The following is a 17,343-nucleotide window of genomic DNA, read 5'->3' on the forward strand; positions in this document are numbered from 1 at the left end:
GTCATTGGCTAGAATAATTCAGGCTTCCTAATAAGATACAAATCTAAGAGGCCACTCCGAGACCAAATCTAGGAGGCCATGCCAATACAAAAATCGAGGAGACCATGCCGATACAAAAATCGAGGAGACCATGCTGATACAAAAATATAGGAAGCCCTGCCGATACAAAAATCGAGGAGGCCATGCCATGAAACGTAGCAGAGCGTTTATGCCCTACGCCAAATAAATATTATTTACCAAGTATTGTTAATTCTTTTATTTATTTTATAATGGTTTGTGCTCTGAGGCACGGGGTAACGGGGTAACATCACCAGCATATTAACTCCGGGTTATTGTACATTTCTTGAAAGAAAGAAATATTCAGTATTTCATATTCTGGCCCAGAAAATTGAGTATTATGTGGCAGAACTCGAGCCTCTCTTGTTCCAGAGCCACAGGATAATCATTGGACCAATGAAGCTTCGTAGTACAGTCACAGAATAAAAAAAATCCAGACCGAGTTTTTACAAACATCTTGGTGAAGCCGGTGAAACCCATAAAAACAAACGTCACGCGTTTCTTTGACATCCGCATATACAAATTACACTCTTATTTCTTTTGTTTTTGTGAACAGTATTTAATATATTTAAAAACATAAGACGCCATTTTTCTTGAATAATATTGAAAATTACTGATGCTTCGTGTCGTACTGACTCGAGAATTTATTCGTTTTTTAATTTTGTATTTAGAATGGCTACGACAGCATCGTGTTCCGTGTGTTCTATCTGCCTATTATTCTTTAATCTGTGAGTACAGTGTAGTAAATGTGTACAATAGGAAAATAAATTAGCCGAGGCTATTGCAGTGTCTGCCCGTGGCTCCTCGAGGCGCTGACGATTCAATGAACATATCTCTACAGCAGGCTCCGATCTCGCAAACAATCGCTGGCCTCACTCATAGTACGTTAAGGGCTTATCTATGACGTCGATTATAATCTTAGTCTAGTAAATTATGTTTTTATTAGAAGGAAGAGGAATTAAGAAGCAGCCTTCGGTTACGAGGTCCTGGCAGTCCTGGATTAGCCTATAAACCTAAAGCAACTGCTTACGCCATTTCGTTTAGACGGGGCACTAGAGATGACTGAAGAAAAAGTAGACGGAAGTTAAAAAGCAAATTAAAAATCCGGGCGTTCTAATTTTTTTAATTAATTCTTTGTAGTTAATTTAAGGATAGGGATAGTGATTTGTGGATAAGGAGCTCCACGGAGGAACAATTCTTAGGACTTAAGTTACCTTACTTAATTATTTACCTGACCTTTGTCCAATATATTTTCAGTGCATATTCGTAGCAGTTAGGAAGCTTCAGGCTTAATCAAAACAAAAGACAACATTCCGATCAAAACATATACGATTTTGATATCCTAACGCACTCTTCCATATCCACGGTCGTGGAAGATAGAAGAAAGATGAGGAAAATAATAATTATTTGATCAGTTTTCTGATATTGATATATTATATTAAAAACAATATTAAAGATTAAACAATTAATATATTTACTGACATATTAAATGAAGAACATCCAGTGACTTCTTAAATTAAGTACAGCGCATTACATCCACCTCATCGAATTATTCGAATGAAAAAAATATTACTTAAAAAATTACGAATTGTGCAAATTTAATAGGAACGCCGTCCCGTATCCACATATAAAAAGTAAAAGAAAGATTCAGTACAAAACATTACAAACAAAAGTACCCAAACTTCGAAAGAAAGTTTCAGTACTCTTAATTTGTAGTAGTTTTTGTTAGAAACTGCAAAACTGAAAAAAAGTAATAAAAAAAAATACAAACAACGATGCAAATGAAACTTAAAAGCTGGGTTGTGTGCTATTAAATTACTAAAATAATATATTCCTTTCATTAGAAAACTCGATGAGGGTAGATCTATGCAAATTGAGATCTTATAATATAAACAAGGTTCCGAAACAACATTCATCGAATAGAGAAGCCCTGCGCAGCCTTGTCCTGATACACCGCCATTGCGGAAAATCGTTTCCGTTTCGTGTTTTTCTTCACCTTGTCTTCTGGGAGGAAATTCCAGATTATTAAATCCTCATCCATGGTCGCCGTTGCTGCAAGCACGAAATGAAATCAAATTAATTTAAAATACATACACAAAGTGCCGAGTAAGAAGTAGGTCCGTGATAGCCTAGTGGATCTTACCTCTGTCTTCGATCCACAGGGCGTAGGTTCAAGGCATATACCTTCAACTTTTTAGTTGTTTGCATTTAAAGAAATTAAATCTTACGTGTCTCAAACGGTGAAGGAAAAACATCGTGAGGATCATGCATAATATAGAATTTTTTTTAAGTCTCTGCGTGTGTGAAGTCTGCCAATCCGCATTGGATCAGCGTGGTGGACTATTCGTCCCCTCTCATTCTGAGAGGAGACTCGAGCTCTACAGTGAGCCGAATATGGGTTAATAATGATGATGATGATAATAAAATCATCATGGTGGGATATTCCCTTTTATCATTATTTATGACCAATATTCCCATTCCCCTTCAAATAGTCGGAAAAGATTGTGTTAGGAGTGGGAAGACACTATAGTTTTACATACTCTTAACCCAGTTCATAGTCCAGCGGACTATTCCAGCAGGTGAATGCCCCCGCCCCCTGGACTATTGTCGCCCGGCTTCTTTACCGTTGAGCTCTTCGATTAAGGTTGACGGTTCCAGTATTCCGCTTCTAAAAAGTCACGACAGTCTGTACTTTGGCTTTGGCGTCTTTGGTTGGTGGGAGGCTTCAGCCGTGGCTAGTTACCACCCTACCGGCAAAGACGTACCGCCAAGCTATTTAACGTTTCGGTACGATGCCGTGTAGAAACCGAAAGGAGTGTGGATTTTCATCCTCCTCCTAACAAGTTAGCCCGCTTCCATCTTAGATTGCATCATTAATTACCATCATGTGAGATTGTAGTCAAGGGCTAACTTATTAACAAAAAAAAAAAAAATACTACAAAAAAGCAAGAGCTTGTAAATCCGTACCGAGCTTGGTCCCGTCCGGGTTGAAGACCATGGTGCGCACCGAGTCGCTCCAGCTGAGCCCGGCGCCCCACTGATCCACCACCGTCTGCGAGTCGCTCAACACCACCAGCTGCGAATATGTCTTGTGGTAAAATGAATCCCCTGTAAACAAAATTAATCAAATACAATGGCCATAGAGACGGTGACGGCGTCGGTAACGGTGACGTTGACGGTTACCGTGGTGACAGTGACGGTGAGGGTGGTGGTGATGGTGATGATGATGATGATTATAATTTAAAAAGAACCTATTAAATTAAAAATACGGAAAATCGTTTCCGTTTCGTGTTTTTCTTCACCTTGTCGTCTGGGAGGAAATTCCAGATTATTAAATCCTCATCCATGGTCACCGTTGCTGCAAGCACGAAATGAAATGAAATTAATCAATACATTTAAATAAAATTGCAGTGTGTGTATGTGATTTCAAAATATCTGGATTTTCTGATTTGATTTTATATTGATTTGATGACATTTTATTTTGACTGTAAATTGTTTTTTTCTTTTACTTTATTTTTAGCATTGCAATAATAATTGTTTTTTCTATAATTTTAATTTGCGTCTTCTTAATGTCTTGTGGTAAAATGAATCCCCTGAAACAAAATTAATCAAATATAATGTGATAAAGACGGTGACGGTGACTGTGAAGGTGAAGGTGACGGTGACGGTGACGGTGACGTTGATGGTAATGATGGTGATGATGATGAAGTGAAGTAAATTTTGTCTGGCCTATACCTTGGCCTTTATGGCCTTGCCATACAACGTGGCAATGGCCTGTCTTCTGGGCACTTTACCAATGAACATCGATTCGGGCGAATTCTACGACGCCTGAGTCTTTAGCTATAATTTTAATTTAGTCTATTTTATATTTTATTGTTACAATATGTAGTTAATTTAACAGTTGTAGGTAGTTAATATAGATAGGTACGTCGTTTTAATATTATTGTAAAATTTTAAATAATTATTACAATCTAGCGGACGCCCGCGACTTCTTCCGCGTGGAATTCAGTTTTTCACAAATCCCGCGGGAACCATGTATTTTTCCGGGATCAAAGTAGCTAAATCGCTTCAGTAGCCGCAGTGTAAAAGACGAGCAAACATACTTACACACTTACACACATATTTTCGCTTTTATAATATTAATGTGATAAATTTTCAAAAAAAAAAACATTTAAAAAGTTCACCTGAATTCCACAGGCTGGCGACTAGCTCGCCCGTGCGCTCGCTGAACAACATGGCGTCGAGGCCGTACTTTGCCGGCCCCAGGCTGGTCTCGCGCACTTCCTTGGTGGGCGCGTTCCATAGTGCCAAACTCGCCGACAGAGATACGTTCATCGCACCCACACCCAACAACGCGCTGCGCCACGGGTGCCACGAGAACGTCTGGAAAGGGAGGAGGAAGGGGTCTGTGCTCTAAGAAATTCTATAGTCTGCCAAGTTAGCTGATGACACTCCCAAGATATGCGGGGGACGGTGGGAAAGACTGCGTCGTGCGTGCGGGGAAGTGAGGTGCATCAGTCGTGGGTTTCTCATTCATTGCTAGTCCATCGGGAGTGTTACGAATGAATTTGCCAAGCTATAACAGGAATACGGGGTTAAAAAGCCCTTCACTTCTCGGCAAGCTAACGGTATTATTACTAATACTTTTAATCTGAGGTTAAGCAGTTTTATAAAAGTAACATGGTACATGTGATTATAAATTTCGGAATTACAAGGATTTAAAGGGTAATATTTGAAGCACTATATGGTTTCCATTTAATTACGTTAAAGGATTTTTGACTGTTTTTTAATCTATACTAATATAATAAAGCTGAAGAGTTTGTTTGTTTGTTTGTTTGATTGAACGCGCTAATCTCAGGAACTGTGATTTCTGTGTTAGATAGCCCATTTATCGAGGAAGGCTATAGGCTATATATTATCCCCATATACCTACGGGAACGGGAACCACGCGGGTAAAACCGCGCGGCGTCGGCTAGTTTTTATATATATTTCACACATTAAATAAACATATCGCTTACACGATTACGACAACGAAACATTAAACCTATTAAAACAGTTTTTATAAACGCGTTGGATCTTATACTTTGACAAAGGGGTAATGTCTAGCGAGTCAGGTCCTTATATAGTTAGTCTGAGTCAGTAAAGCACGCTTGTTTTTTATGTAATGAACGTTACCTTGATGAGACAGTCGGAGACCATACGCGAGTTGAACACGAGGTCGGGCCACGTGAGCAGCAACACGCAGTTTCTGTTCACGGAGCACACGGCCACGTAGCGCGCGTCGGGCGATACGCGTGCCAGGAGCACGGGCCCAAGGTGCGTGCGATAGCAGGCGATCACCCGCGCGCTGCGTGTTAGTGACGACACCACACCGAGTGCGCAGCCACTGCACAAAGACAAAGTCGTCAAAGTTAAAAAAAAAAAAAAGCGTGTGCGGGGACGCTTGACAGAAGTGATAACTTAAAACAAGCCACATAGTGTCTTCGCCGGCGAACACGAGGTTTTTATTTATTTTGTATAAACAGGCGCTTAGTTGCAATTACGCCTGATGGTAAGCGATGATGCAGCCTATTTTTTTGTTTTTGCGTTTGCCTAGAAGATTCACTCTTGACTTGAATTTGCCCATATGGGTATCCATGCCCATGTAGGTGGTGGGGAACACTGAAGCTGGGAGAGCACCCCACATCTTAAATATTAATTTAAATAATTAAATAAATTAATAAATCTTTGCAGTGCGTATAAGGAAAGAGGAACTGAACGAAAGGTTAAAGAAAGAGGAACTAAAGGAAAGGTTTAGTTATTCGATATCATATTTAACTCACGATCACGGAGGCGCCCGGATCGATACACTCGGGCCAAAACACCCTGCCCGAACGGCCTTTTAAGCCGAGGTCCGAATCTAAGACGAGATCCCCCTAAAGAGTCGTTCCGCCCTTTTACATTCTGTTATTACCTTTGGATCCCATCAGGCAATGCTTCTGCATTCGCCAAAAGTGACGCTGGCGATAACGCAATCAGAAAAAGGGCTGAGCGTAGCACAGGCAGTTACCCCGTTCTCTCTCTCTCTCTCTTGTTGTTGAGGATCTCCACTCTCCGTGAGTGTCACATTAGAGTAAGCTAGCTCAGAAGTAATACATACATGACGAAAGAATTGCCAGTGGGACTCCAGTCGACGGTGGTGACGGAGCAGCAGATGAAGGGCTCCTGACCCTTAACGTAGCATGGACAGATCACCTCGTTCTCTTTCTTGTTGCACGCGTTGTTATGGATCTCCACTCTCCTTAAGTTTGTACCGAGCTGGAATGTTATCAACAGAAGATGAGTATATCTTAGCATTCCATGGATTTACCGTGCGAGTGCTGGGTCCATTAAGTGGCAGATAGAGAGAGAGAAATTCCGAAAAAAGCTCAGGACCAACGTAGATTAGATTAACATGAATGTAAGTAATGTAGATTTATTAATTGTAACATAAGTGTAATCTGGATATAAAAAGAGACCGCACGCCAGGGAGCAAAGCTCTGCAGAGCCACTACCACCCTGGCGTGCGGTCTCTTCTTATATCCAAATTACAGTGCAGTCACTATTTTGTAAATTTTTGTCTTACTAAAACATGTGTTACATTTTTTCATTGTTTTTTTTTTATTTCATATTGTGTGTTTGTGTTTTACTCAGCTAAATGAAACATTTTATTATTATTATTATTAAAATTCTCAGGTATGCAGGTTTCCTCACGATATTTTTCCTTAACCGTTTGATAGATCGATCGATCTGGCAGATTAGGGCAGAGGACCTGAGCTTTCTACGTAAATAGGCTCTAAGAAAGGAGGCCTAGGCGGGCCTAATGGGCCGTTAAAATAGGCTGATAGGAACGTACAAGCAACAGTTCCCCACGCGGGTCAAACTTGCAGCACTGGATCTCGTGGCGCGTGAACACGCGGCTGACGATGCTTTGGCTGCTGAGGCTCAACTTGTGGTAGTAGTTGCCCAAGGCCGCCACCAGGATGTTATCCTTGCTCCAGTCCAATAGCTCTGGAACTAAAGCAAATACAATAAGTTTGTGTGTGTAAGTGTGTAAGTATGTTTGTTCCTCCTTTACGCTGCGGCTACTGAAGCGATTTGGCTGAAATTTGGAATGGAAATATATTTTACTCTGGATTAACACATAGGCTACTTTTTATCCCGGAAAAACCAACGGTTCCGCGGTATTTGTGGAAAACTAAATTCCACGCGGACGAAGTCGCGGGCGTCCGCTAATAATCCATACCTATGAACTAATACTGTAAAGAGGAAAGACTTCTATTCTTGTATGTAACGAATAAACTCAAAAACTACTCGACCGATTTGAAAAATTCAGCAATAGAACAGACATTATCAGGGAGTAACATAACTCTCTCATATTACATATTATCTCATATTACATATTATTCCCGTATTATCTCATAATACATATTATTCCCGTATTATCTCATATTACATTTATTATTAATATGGGGATACGGGAAATACGGGGATATCGTATTCCTACGGGAACAAGAACTACGTGGGTAAAGCCACGTGGCGTCTAGTCAAATCACATTAATATTATAAAGGCGAAAGTTTGTATTTAAGTGTGTGTGTGTGTGTGTGTGTGTGTGTTTCTGAAACTGAATTTCACGCGGACGAAGTCCGCTAGTAATAAATAAAACTTTCAAGGCACCAGCCTACAAGTATAAATAAAAGAAAGAAAAATTGCAAACAATGGAGATCGCCTTCGTTGGTTACTCACAAACAGCATCGCTATATCTGGGCAAGTCCAGTATGCTATGGACGGACGACAAGTAGGTCTTCTTCCTCGGTATGCAGGGCCAGCGCTCGACCTCGGGCTTGAGACTGTCCCTGTGGGCCACGCCTAATGTTTTGTCCACATAATTTGTGTATTTTAAATTCTTCAATCGGTCTCCAATCTGCAAAAATTAAAATACAATGTTTTTTTTTAAATATACCGTATTTGACGGCCTCTATGGCGCAGTGGTATGCGCGGTGGATTTACAAAACGGAGGTCCTGGGTTCGATCCCCGGCTGGGCAGATTGAGATTTTCTTAATTGGTCCAGGTCTGGCTGGTGGGAGGCTTCGGCCGTGGCTAGTTACCACCCTACCGGCAAAGACGTACCGCCAAGCGATTTAGCGTTCCGGTACAATGCCGTGTAGAAACCGTAAGGGGTGTGGATTTTCATCCTCCTCCTTACAAGTTAGCCCGCTTCCATCTAAGACTACATCATCACTTACCATCAGGTGAGATTTTAGTCAAGGACTACTTGTAAACAATAAAAAAAATAAAAAAAAACATCAGTGCATCAAATAATTGTTGAGGAACTCAGAATATAAAATGGTCGTTTTTTCAATCATTTTCATCATTGACAACCCATATTCTCTCGCTCTTGTACTACTGAAAAGTTGGAGGTGCAATCTGTCCGGACTCGAACCTACGCCCTCCAAATCAAAGGCAGAGGTCATTATCCACTGGGCCATCGCGGTTTTTTTTCTCCTCGGTAAAAAATACTAAAAGGGAATTATAACAGAATTACCTACCTATTAATCGATTACGAACTATTTAAACTAGTAAGGTAGGTAACTAAAATATTGAATTAAAAATTTTAGTAATCAGATAAATATATCTATATCTAATCTAACTATAGTCTGGCAAGTTCTGTGACACTCCCACGATATGCGGGCGACGAGGGAAAATACTGCGCGGGCGTGAAATCGTGCGTGCGGGAAAGAGAGGTGCATCAGTCGTGGGTTTTCATTCGTCGCTACACACCCCACGACCCGCGCAGACCATCGGGAGTGCTATGAACGAAGTTGCCAAACTATAAGAACCAACTTGATTACGGCAGCTTTCAAACAAAAAAGCATTTATTATCATAGTCCGTATATTCGTTTATAAGCTACGATGATACAGCCCCCCTAGCCAAGAGGCATGTCGTTTCTCTTTCTACGATCGCTAACGCTTCGAAAACTAGAATGATGTATGGGAATGACATTTGCTATTGTCACGTGATCAAGATCTGTCATTCCTATACATTTTCCCTTGGCTAGGGGGTCAGACACACCAGACTTTTCAGAGAGAGCTGTTATCACCCCTCTTTTTAATAGGGGTTAAAAATAAATAATGGAAAGTATTTTGAAACAAAAAGCTCTAATAAAGAAATAGCCTGCAGGTGCATATAGCTTGGTATTCCTACACTCGTAACAAGAATTTCTAAATTATTTCTTTATCCCAACGCCCTGCGGCGTTACATGACGTAACAAATAAGCAAAATATATCATCATATATATACATATACTAAAATCGTAAGGGAATCATATCTGTATTTTTTTGTTCATTAATTAATCAATCAATTAGGCATCAAAAGTATGTATTTAATATAAAACAGTTTGCGAATCAGCTGTTTTTTAAATTTTCGTCTGTATGTTTATCATTGATAGTTTACATTATTTTAAAAAATTGTGATAATTAAAATTTAACTTGAATTTATAACTACGAGGGTTCCGAACGCACTTTGATCCAAGAAGTAAGCCTAAGTTTCTAAACCAAGAAGTTTCTTTTTTATTATCACCATTTCACAATATACAAAACTAGCTGACGCTCCACGGTTTCACTCTCGTAGCTACCATTCCAATGGGAATACGGGGACAAAACGTAGCTTATGAGACTTGCATATAACGTGGCTTTCAATTGAAAGACTTTCAAAATCGGTTTATTAGTTCCAGATACTGCCCCCTCACAAACTTTACCTCTTTATAATATTAGTATAGAATTATAAATAAGATATTTCTACAGACGGAGTCACAGGAATCACCTTGTGAGAAAAATATTTAAAAAGAATTATGGAAAACATTGTGGGAGTGACTATCGCTAATTAATAAAACCCAGTCGTATAACTAACACCGCAATATAATAGGGTCGTACTGGTATGACAAATACAGAATTGCTTCCTTACTTTACCAAACTTACAACTCAATTGATAGTATTCTTTTCATACCGAGTAATTAAAAAGTCGATAGTTAATCGTTATCCTGCGGCGAAAGATTATTCTAATTACAATTGTAGCCGCTATTTAACCGCTTACGTGAGAGTTCCATATAAATTACTTTACATATAGGTAAACCAATTTGCTGTATCGCGTAAAAATAAAGATAAAAAAATAAATAGATGTTTTGCGGAAGTCCATGTATTTTATGTAGGAGCTAGCCTATTTACTAATGGTCTTTATTAACAACCTATTAAAATAAACATTAAATAAACTGAGAAATGCCAACTGTATGATATCCACGAAGGGTTCTCTCTCAATTTCGTATATGTCAAATAACATACGCCAAACTTAGTGTATTAAATCAAGGTTCTGTGTTTATTCCCGTCCCGTTAAAATTGTATAGTTCCCACTCAGCAAACTTTTCGCTTGGGGAAAATGTATTATACTTACCTACCTTTTTATTGAGAAAAAAAACAATAGGAAACTTAAGCTAACTGGTCTTAGTAACTATACAAATCATGCCCACGTGGTAAGAATACTGGCTGCATTTTCACCAGGCTGATCCTTTGCGCACAAAATGAGCTAGACCTTCTGACACCAGAGGAGCCAATTCGTATTACTTACCGGTTATGTTAAAAAAACGGCCCTGATGTTATGGTGATTTTTTTAAATAATTCTTTTTTTTCTATTTATATATAGAATCCAGCTAGTATTTCTAGTTATTATTGCATTCCAACTGTATTTTCTTTCGATTTTTAGGCTCAGTACATACGTAACTTGTTTTATCTCGGAAGTTTTAGAAATATTACGAAAGTCCTTTTCAGGAAACAAGTCCCCCAGACGCAGCGCTGATTCTTAATGGCGCTCATTGTCATTAAGTTAAGTCGGTCTTGTTGTCAACTAGCGGACGCCCGCGACTTCGCGTGAAATTTAGTTTTTCACAAATACCTCGGGAACCATGGGCTTTTCCGGGATGAAAAGTAGTCTATGTGTTAATCCAGAGTAAAATCCATTTCCATTCCAAATTTTAGCCAAATCGCTTTAGTAGCCGCAGCGTAAAAGAGGAACAAACATACTTACACACTTTCACACTTACACACAAACTTTCGCCTTTATAATATTAGTGTGATTGTGCGGGACTTCTTTCTCTACATACGTACACGTTAAGGGGGCACGGACGGGATCTGGTGTGTTCGCCTTTAGGTAAACTATATGAATGATTGTGATGATGAAGTACCGATTGACAATGCTCCAGAGGGCGCGAGTGGCGTGGTCGCTGGAACACCTCACTGATGTAGTCCCGCGGGAACACGAACCTGTCCGAGCGATTTCTCGAATTTACCTGAAATACATTAATAGGAATTTTTAGCGGACCAAAAGTGATTACAAAAATAAGAAAACAAATGTCGAACAATGGTTATGATTCACAATATTTGTCAGGACAACTTAATTAACAAATCAAACTGTAACCAAAATAAGACCCTAGAATGGCAGAGAATGACCTTGAGTGAAGTCACGCACTTGTGAACGTTGTGTGTAGGGTTAAAGGCGCCTTTGACAGATATCTAACAGTCCCCTTTTCCACTCAAGTCACTCTCCCCGCCTACCCCAAGTGACCCATAAAGAATTACACAACAAGAGATGTGGACGGCTCGAATGCCACGAGAACTAGAAGCCGTCCGTACCGAAAGTCGTTGCAACGCGGCGATAACAGAATTAAATTTTGCAGTCGACCAAGTAAAAACCAACATTCTAAATTGGCATTGGTTGGCAACTGCAGAACCCTGTGGCCCAACACACACTTGACCGGTTTTCTATGCTAATATTATAAAGAGGTAAGATTTGATTGTTCGTTTGATACGAATAGGCTACTAGACCGATTTTAGAATTATTTCACCAATGGAAAGTTACTATTTCAGCGTGTAATAGGAACTACGCGGGTGAAACCGCGTGGCGTCTCCTAGTATTATTTATCTTTGAATGAAGAAAATATCTTTATTGCTACATTAGGTATGCTCACAGCACAATTATTTCAGAATAATACCCTGCGATATGTGGCATAACTTAGAAAAAGGTCCCCAGCTCAGCATATTGCTATATACTCTCCATAAGCAAAAAGCATGCAGCGCTGATTTTCAGCTGAGTCCCCGTTCCAAGTGCTGCCATGAAAACAGGCAACCATCAGAAATTTAAAAAAAATCTTTAAAAACCTATAACTAGTTAAAATAATCTACACTAATATTATAGAGTTGAAGAGTATGTTTGATTGAACGCCCTAGTCTCATGAATTATTGGTTCGATTTGAAAATATTTCTGTGTTAGATAGCCCATTTATCGAGGAAGGCTATAGGCTATATATTATCCCTGTATTCCTATGGAAACTGGAACCACGCGAGTGAAACCGCGCAGCGTCAGCTAATAAAAAGAAAAGAATATTATTATAAAAAATATAATATGTATTCATAATTACTAAATTTGTACATAATTACATATAATATTACGTATTTTATATAAATATGTACACATAACTACTACGAATATATTATAATCATTGGTATCGAACATGGTGTATTTTTAAAATCTTCAGTTACACAGACGTTAGAAAAGGTGGTGTTTAGATAAAAAAAAAAAGTATCATACGATGTTTAACAAACAACAGTCGTTTATCAATACTGAGTAGGGGATTGTAATTTTTTTTCAAATTAAAGTTGTTCCCATACGATTACGTGACTTAATAATATGTGCGAAGTTGCTTTTGATGAAGACTTTTTTCAACACCGCGTATAAATAAATAACGATCTTATCGTATGTAAATTAATACTAACTTATTATTAGGTTATGGGTTGTTTTACGCCCAATGATATTTTATACTAGAGATGGGGCACTAGGGCACCAAAACTGAGTGGGACAAATGTGGAAAATTGACTTAATTTTATTTTTACAACGAACGTTATTTAAACAAATAATACCTAAATATCGTCTACAATGTCGAGTCGTGTTTTCAGGAAGTGTAAAAACTACATTATAGATAAATAGTTATAGATAAATATACGTAGGACTGGAATAGAACGTAGAATGGTGAGAGCGAGCAAGTATGTGTGTGAAAGGGATGCAAGGGAGTTTTTGGAAGATGGCGAATGTTAAGTGAACGACGCAGGAGTGAAGTAAGAAGAAGATAAATCCTGTATTTCTTTAAGCCAATATCCCACATATATAATTGAATTAAAGACAAAATTGTGCATGTGTGCGTTCAGTGGAGTCGCTAAATTCAGATCAATTTTTGCGGTGATTTTGTGGGGTCGTAAACTATCTATAATATAAAATTATCATTTGCGACGCCCGTATTTTGTTTTGAAAACCTTAATTAATTCTTTTTTTACTTGGGTTCGATCTACGGCTGGGCCGATTGAGATTTTCTTAATTGGTCCAGGTCTGGTTGGTGGGAGGCCTCTGCCGTGGTTAGTTATCGCCCTACCGGCAAAGAAGTACCACCAAGTGATTTAGCGTTCCATTACGATGTCGTGTAGAAGCCAAAAGGGGTGTAATTTTCATTCAACTCCTAACAAGTTAGTCCGTTTCCATCTTAGACTGCATCATCACTTACCATCAGGTCAGATTGTAGTCAAGGGCTAACTTGTACATAATAAAAAAAACCCGTTCAAATATGGATATGGATTATTTCCTAGTAGATAGTACGAAGAGTCGATGGACGTTGGTCACGTTGGGGTCCCAAAGTGCTGGAATGGTGGACTGATGACATCAAGCGAGTCGCAGGGATTCGCTGGATGCAGTTGGCTCAGTATCGTGATGTTTGGAAGTCCCTACAAAAGGCCTATGTCCTGCAGTGGACTTCCATCGGCTGATATGATGATGATGATGAGATAAGAAACATTTTCCTACATCACAATTGTGTTTGCGGTGTACATATATCTCATGTGGAGTGTATGTACAACTTTGCCCTTTAGTGTTTAATGTCATAATATCATAGTTACGACAAACATTATATTAAGTGTTGATTTATGCAGCAGCCATAATCATTACCGCAAAACAACATCGTGTGTGCATAATAAGTGGGTACGTGAGGATGTAGCTTGTAATAGCTTCACGGTTAGAGGTATTGGGTTAAATTCCTTTAATTTCCATTGGAAAATAAAACAAATTAACATAAAAAAATTTAAAGAAAAATATTTTTCGTACAAAATTATTACTTGTACAAAAACGATACTTTTACAACGACAATGTCTATTTAAAAACATTCGTTACATTTTTAGTTATCAATAATTTTAATTAAAAAAAAAATCTAACTATCGTTAAAATAAATGCCGCTTTATAAACTTACCCAGAAAAAAAAATACCTATATAAAACTCCGGAAAACTCATCCTAGATTTATACTCTTTAAACGAAAAGAAAATCCCGGACATGAATACATATTACTTTACGTTGCGGCTACTGAGGCGATTTGATTGAAATTTGGAATGGAAATAGATTTCTCTCTGGATTAACGCATAGGCTAAACTTTTCGTCCCGGAAAATCCATGGTTCCCGTGGGATTTGTGAAAAACTGAATTACACGCGAACGAAGTCGCGGGCGTCCGCTAGTATATCATATTATGTACTAACTGTTGTGTGTTCTTTTATTTAATTCTTTCAGAAACGGCTTAAATTAAGACAACACCGGCTTAGCACCGCCTTCAAATCGAGAACGAGAAATCGAGGAAAACTTTCAAAAATTGTAAGGACAAATTCCTTACAATTTTTGAAAGTTTCCCTCGATTTCTCCAGGATCCCATCATCAGATCCTGATATGGTGACAATGGAACCACTTCAGGAGTATACACATTCAAACAAAAAAGAATTTCAAAATGACGAAGTTCTGAGACAAACATTAAAAAAAAAACATAGGTACGAGTCGAATTGAGAAACTCCTCCTTTTTTTTTGAAGTCGGTTAAAATGGAATAGCTTTGCTTTTTATGATTTAACAGTATTATTAATCAAACTACGGACATACTAAAGTCCTGTTGTATGTTCGTAATTTGTTGTTGTTAAAAATTCAAATCAATTATCTAAAAACAATAACAAAATACCTAGTTGCAAAATTTTATAACTACTGCAAGGGCAACAACTTCCTTACTATTGTAAACGAATCTTTAACTTACATTTTTATTGGCAAATACTCCGTAATCCATAGTTTTTAAAAAATATTCACAATATAGTATGTAAATAATACTAAATCACAAAGGTTTTATCAGAAAAACACAGTATTTTGTAATAAAGCAGCGTCTGTCAACGGTTTTCATTAAAGTTCGGTGTAGTGTCAATTTATTGTACAAATACCCTCACTAAGTCATTGTGTTTACCATAAAATGTTCTTCTATAGTATTTTTTAAACAGGCTTTACGGTTCTGAGTTCTAGCCCTTTTAAGCCTTAATGAATATATTATATAATATGATTATTTATACAATAAACCTATTTATACAAATAACCTATAAAAATAATTAAACAAATTAGGTTTTCGTAAGAATAGGACGACCAATCTTAGATTGATGTAATTTTTTTCTTGTTACTGCCTTTAGAAGAGTATAACGCTATTTTCAACGTTTCATGTACTGTTTTTTTAAACTTTTTAACTATTACAAAATCTATTGTGTAGTTCCTGAAGTTAGCGCGAACTGAAAGACAAAAATATTATATTTATTGATTTATCTAACACCCTTATTTGACTTCTACTCTCATAATATACATATATGTGTATAATAAGAGAGTATAGATACAAATAACATATAACATTATCGTAAAATGCATATGAATACCACGATATGACGATGTTTTTTTTACACCAGATAATAAATCATTATACTGTTACGTCTGTACGTCCTATGTATATCTAAGTATTAAGTAGGTAGGTAGGTAAGTAGTAAGTAGATAACAGTGGCAAAGGATGGAATTTTACAAAAGTAAGCCGTCGCCAAGAAAAAGAAGCTCGATAATTCGGTTTTTCATACATATTTTACATAATTATCTATTCATTACAATAATGAATATAGTATGTATTGATTTTTACAAGGTAACCCGGCCGGAATCGGCCTGTATAGACTCTTCGCCGCTGGTAGGTAGGTACTAAAGTAATAATTATTAATGTGTAGGAAATGATTGATTTAATATAATCTTTTTAGTAGTAATTAATTAAAATTCAAACATGGTTAGTATATACCTAATTGACGAATTTATGAAGTAACAAACTTAAAAAAAACACGTGTCAAAGAGAGAACTTTCCCCTTTTTTGAAATCAATTTATAGTTCCAGATAATTAAGCACGATGGATTTTTCTACATGTAATCAATACATCAGTGTTTGTTCACTCGTATCTGTAAAACGTACCTTACGTTCTACGTAACAGAGGTCAGTATTAAGCTGATGTTTAGTTATGTACTTTCCCACGTTGTTAATCTTTTATGTAAACACCTTTCTAACATAGGAGGGGTTATGTTACGCGCCTCCTACGTTCACGCCTATAATTATGGCGTTAATATAACAAAGAACGATTGTTACATTGTTAATTGGTAAATGTTTTTGTGTGCTAATATTTGGCAATGGCGTGTGAATATTTGTGTTTGTAAAGGTATAATTGTAAAGATTTTACATTTGCATTATTGTTGCAAGATAATTGTTTGCAACATACCTACAATACGATTTATTAAGCAAAAATAGTTAAAAAAATAAAACCACTTCAAAGAACTAAACTATTGAACTGTTTTGATAAATCTTGCACTGTTCCCTAAGTTGGAGTATCCTAGACCAATTGCAATCTGACTTTTTTTTTGACTTTAAGATACTCATATTGTTGGTAGAGGGAAAAACGGAAGCTGGAGGAGCATTTCACATCTTTTCAGTGTGTATAAGGAAAGAGGAACTAAACCGCTGATAGATGTCGGATCTGTTGCTTAAGGGACACACAAATAGTTCCATGACTACTTCGAAAGTTATTTTCACGGATTCCCCGCGCCTAATGAAAGTTGTCGTTCGCTTCTTTTGTTTCAAAGTAAATTTTTTTTACTCGTACCTATGTACCTTATCCTGTAGGTACATAGGTACGAGTAAAAAAAATTACTTTAATTTAATTTAAAAAAGCAATAATTTAGTCTTAATGTATAAAATTTATCCTAATATAATTACCAACGAGCCTACCAATTTGCTTTTATATATATTTAGATTAGAGAACAATTCTTTTTCCATTATATCGAAACAATTAAATTAATAAAAATAAAT

General features: G+C 37.5%; 1 protein-coding gene across 1 annotated transcript; it reads right to left on the reverse strand.

The window, feature by feature from the left end:
* Positions 1-1,460: 1,460 nt before the first annotated feature.
* LOC112043008 (protein cortex) lies at positions 1,461-15,390 on the reverse strand. Its single transcript, XM_024078246.2, has 9 exons — positions 15,233-15,390; positions 11,312-11,416; positions 7,823-8,000; positions 6,932-7,092; positions 6,197-6,354; positions 5,233-5,443; positions 4,242-4,440; positions 3,025-3,165; positions 1,461-2,109 (listed from the first exon to the last, which is right to left on the reverse strand). Exons 1-9 carry the CDS (start codon positions 15,260-15,262, stop codon positions 1,970-1,972), a joined length of 1,323 nt encoding a protein of 440 aa, XP_023934014.2. The 5' UTR covers positions 15,263-15,390; the 3' UTR covers positions 1,461-1,969.
* Between the last annotated feature and the right edge of the window lie 1,953 nt (positions 15,391-17,343).

Source organism: Bicyclus anynana, chromosome 11, assembly GCF_947172395.1.
Source record: "Bicyclus anynana chromosome 11, ilBicAnyn1.1, whole genome shotgun sequence".
Taxonomy (NCBI): Eukaryota; Metazoa; Arthropoda; class Insecta; order Lepidoptera; family Nymphalidae; genus Bicyclus; species Bicyclus anynana.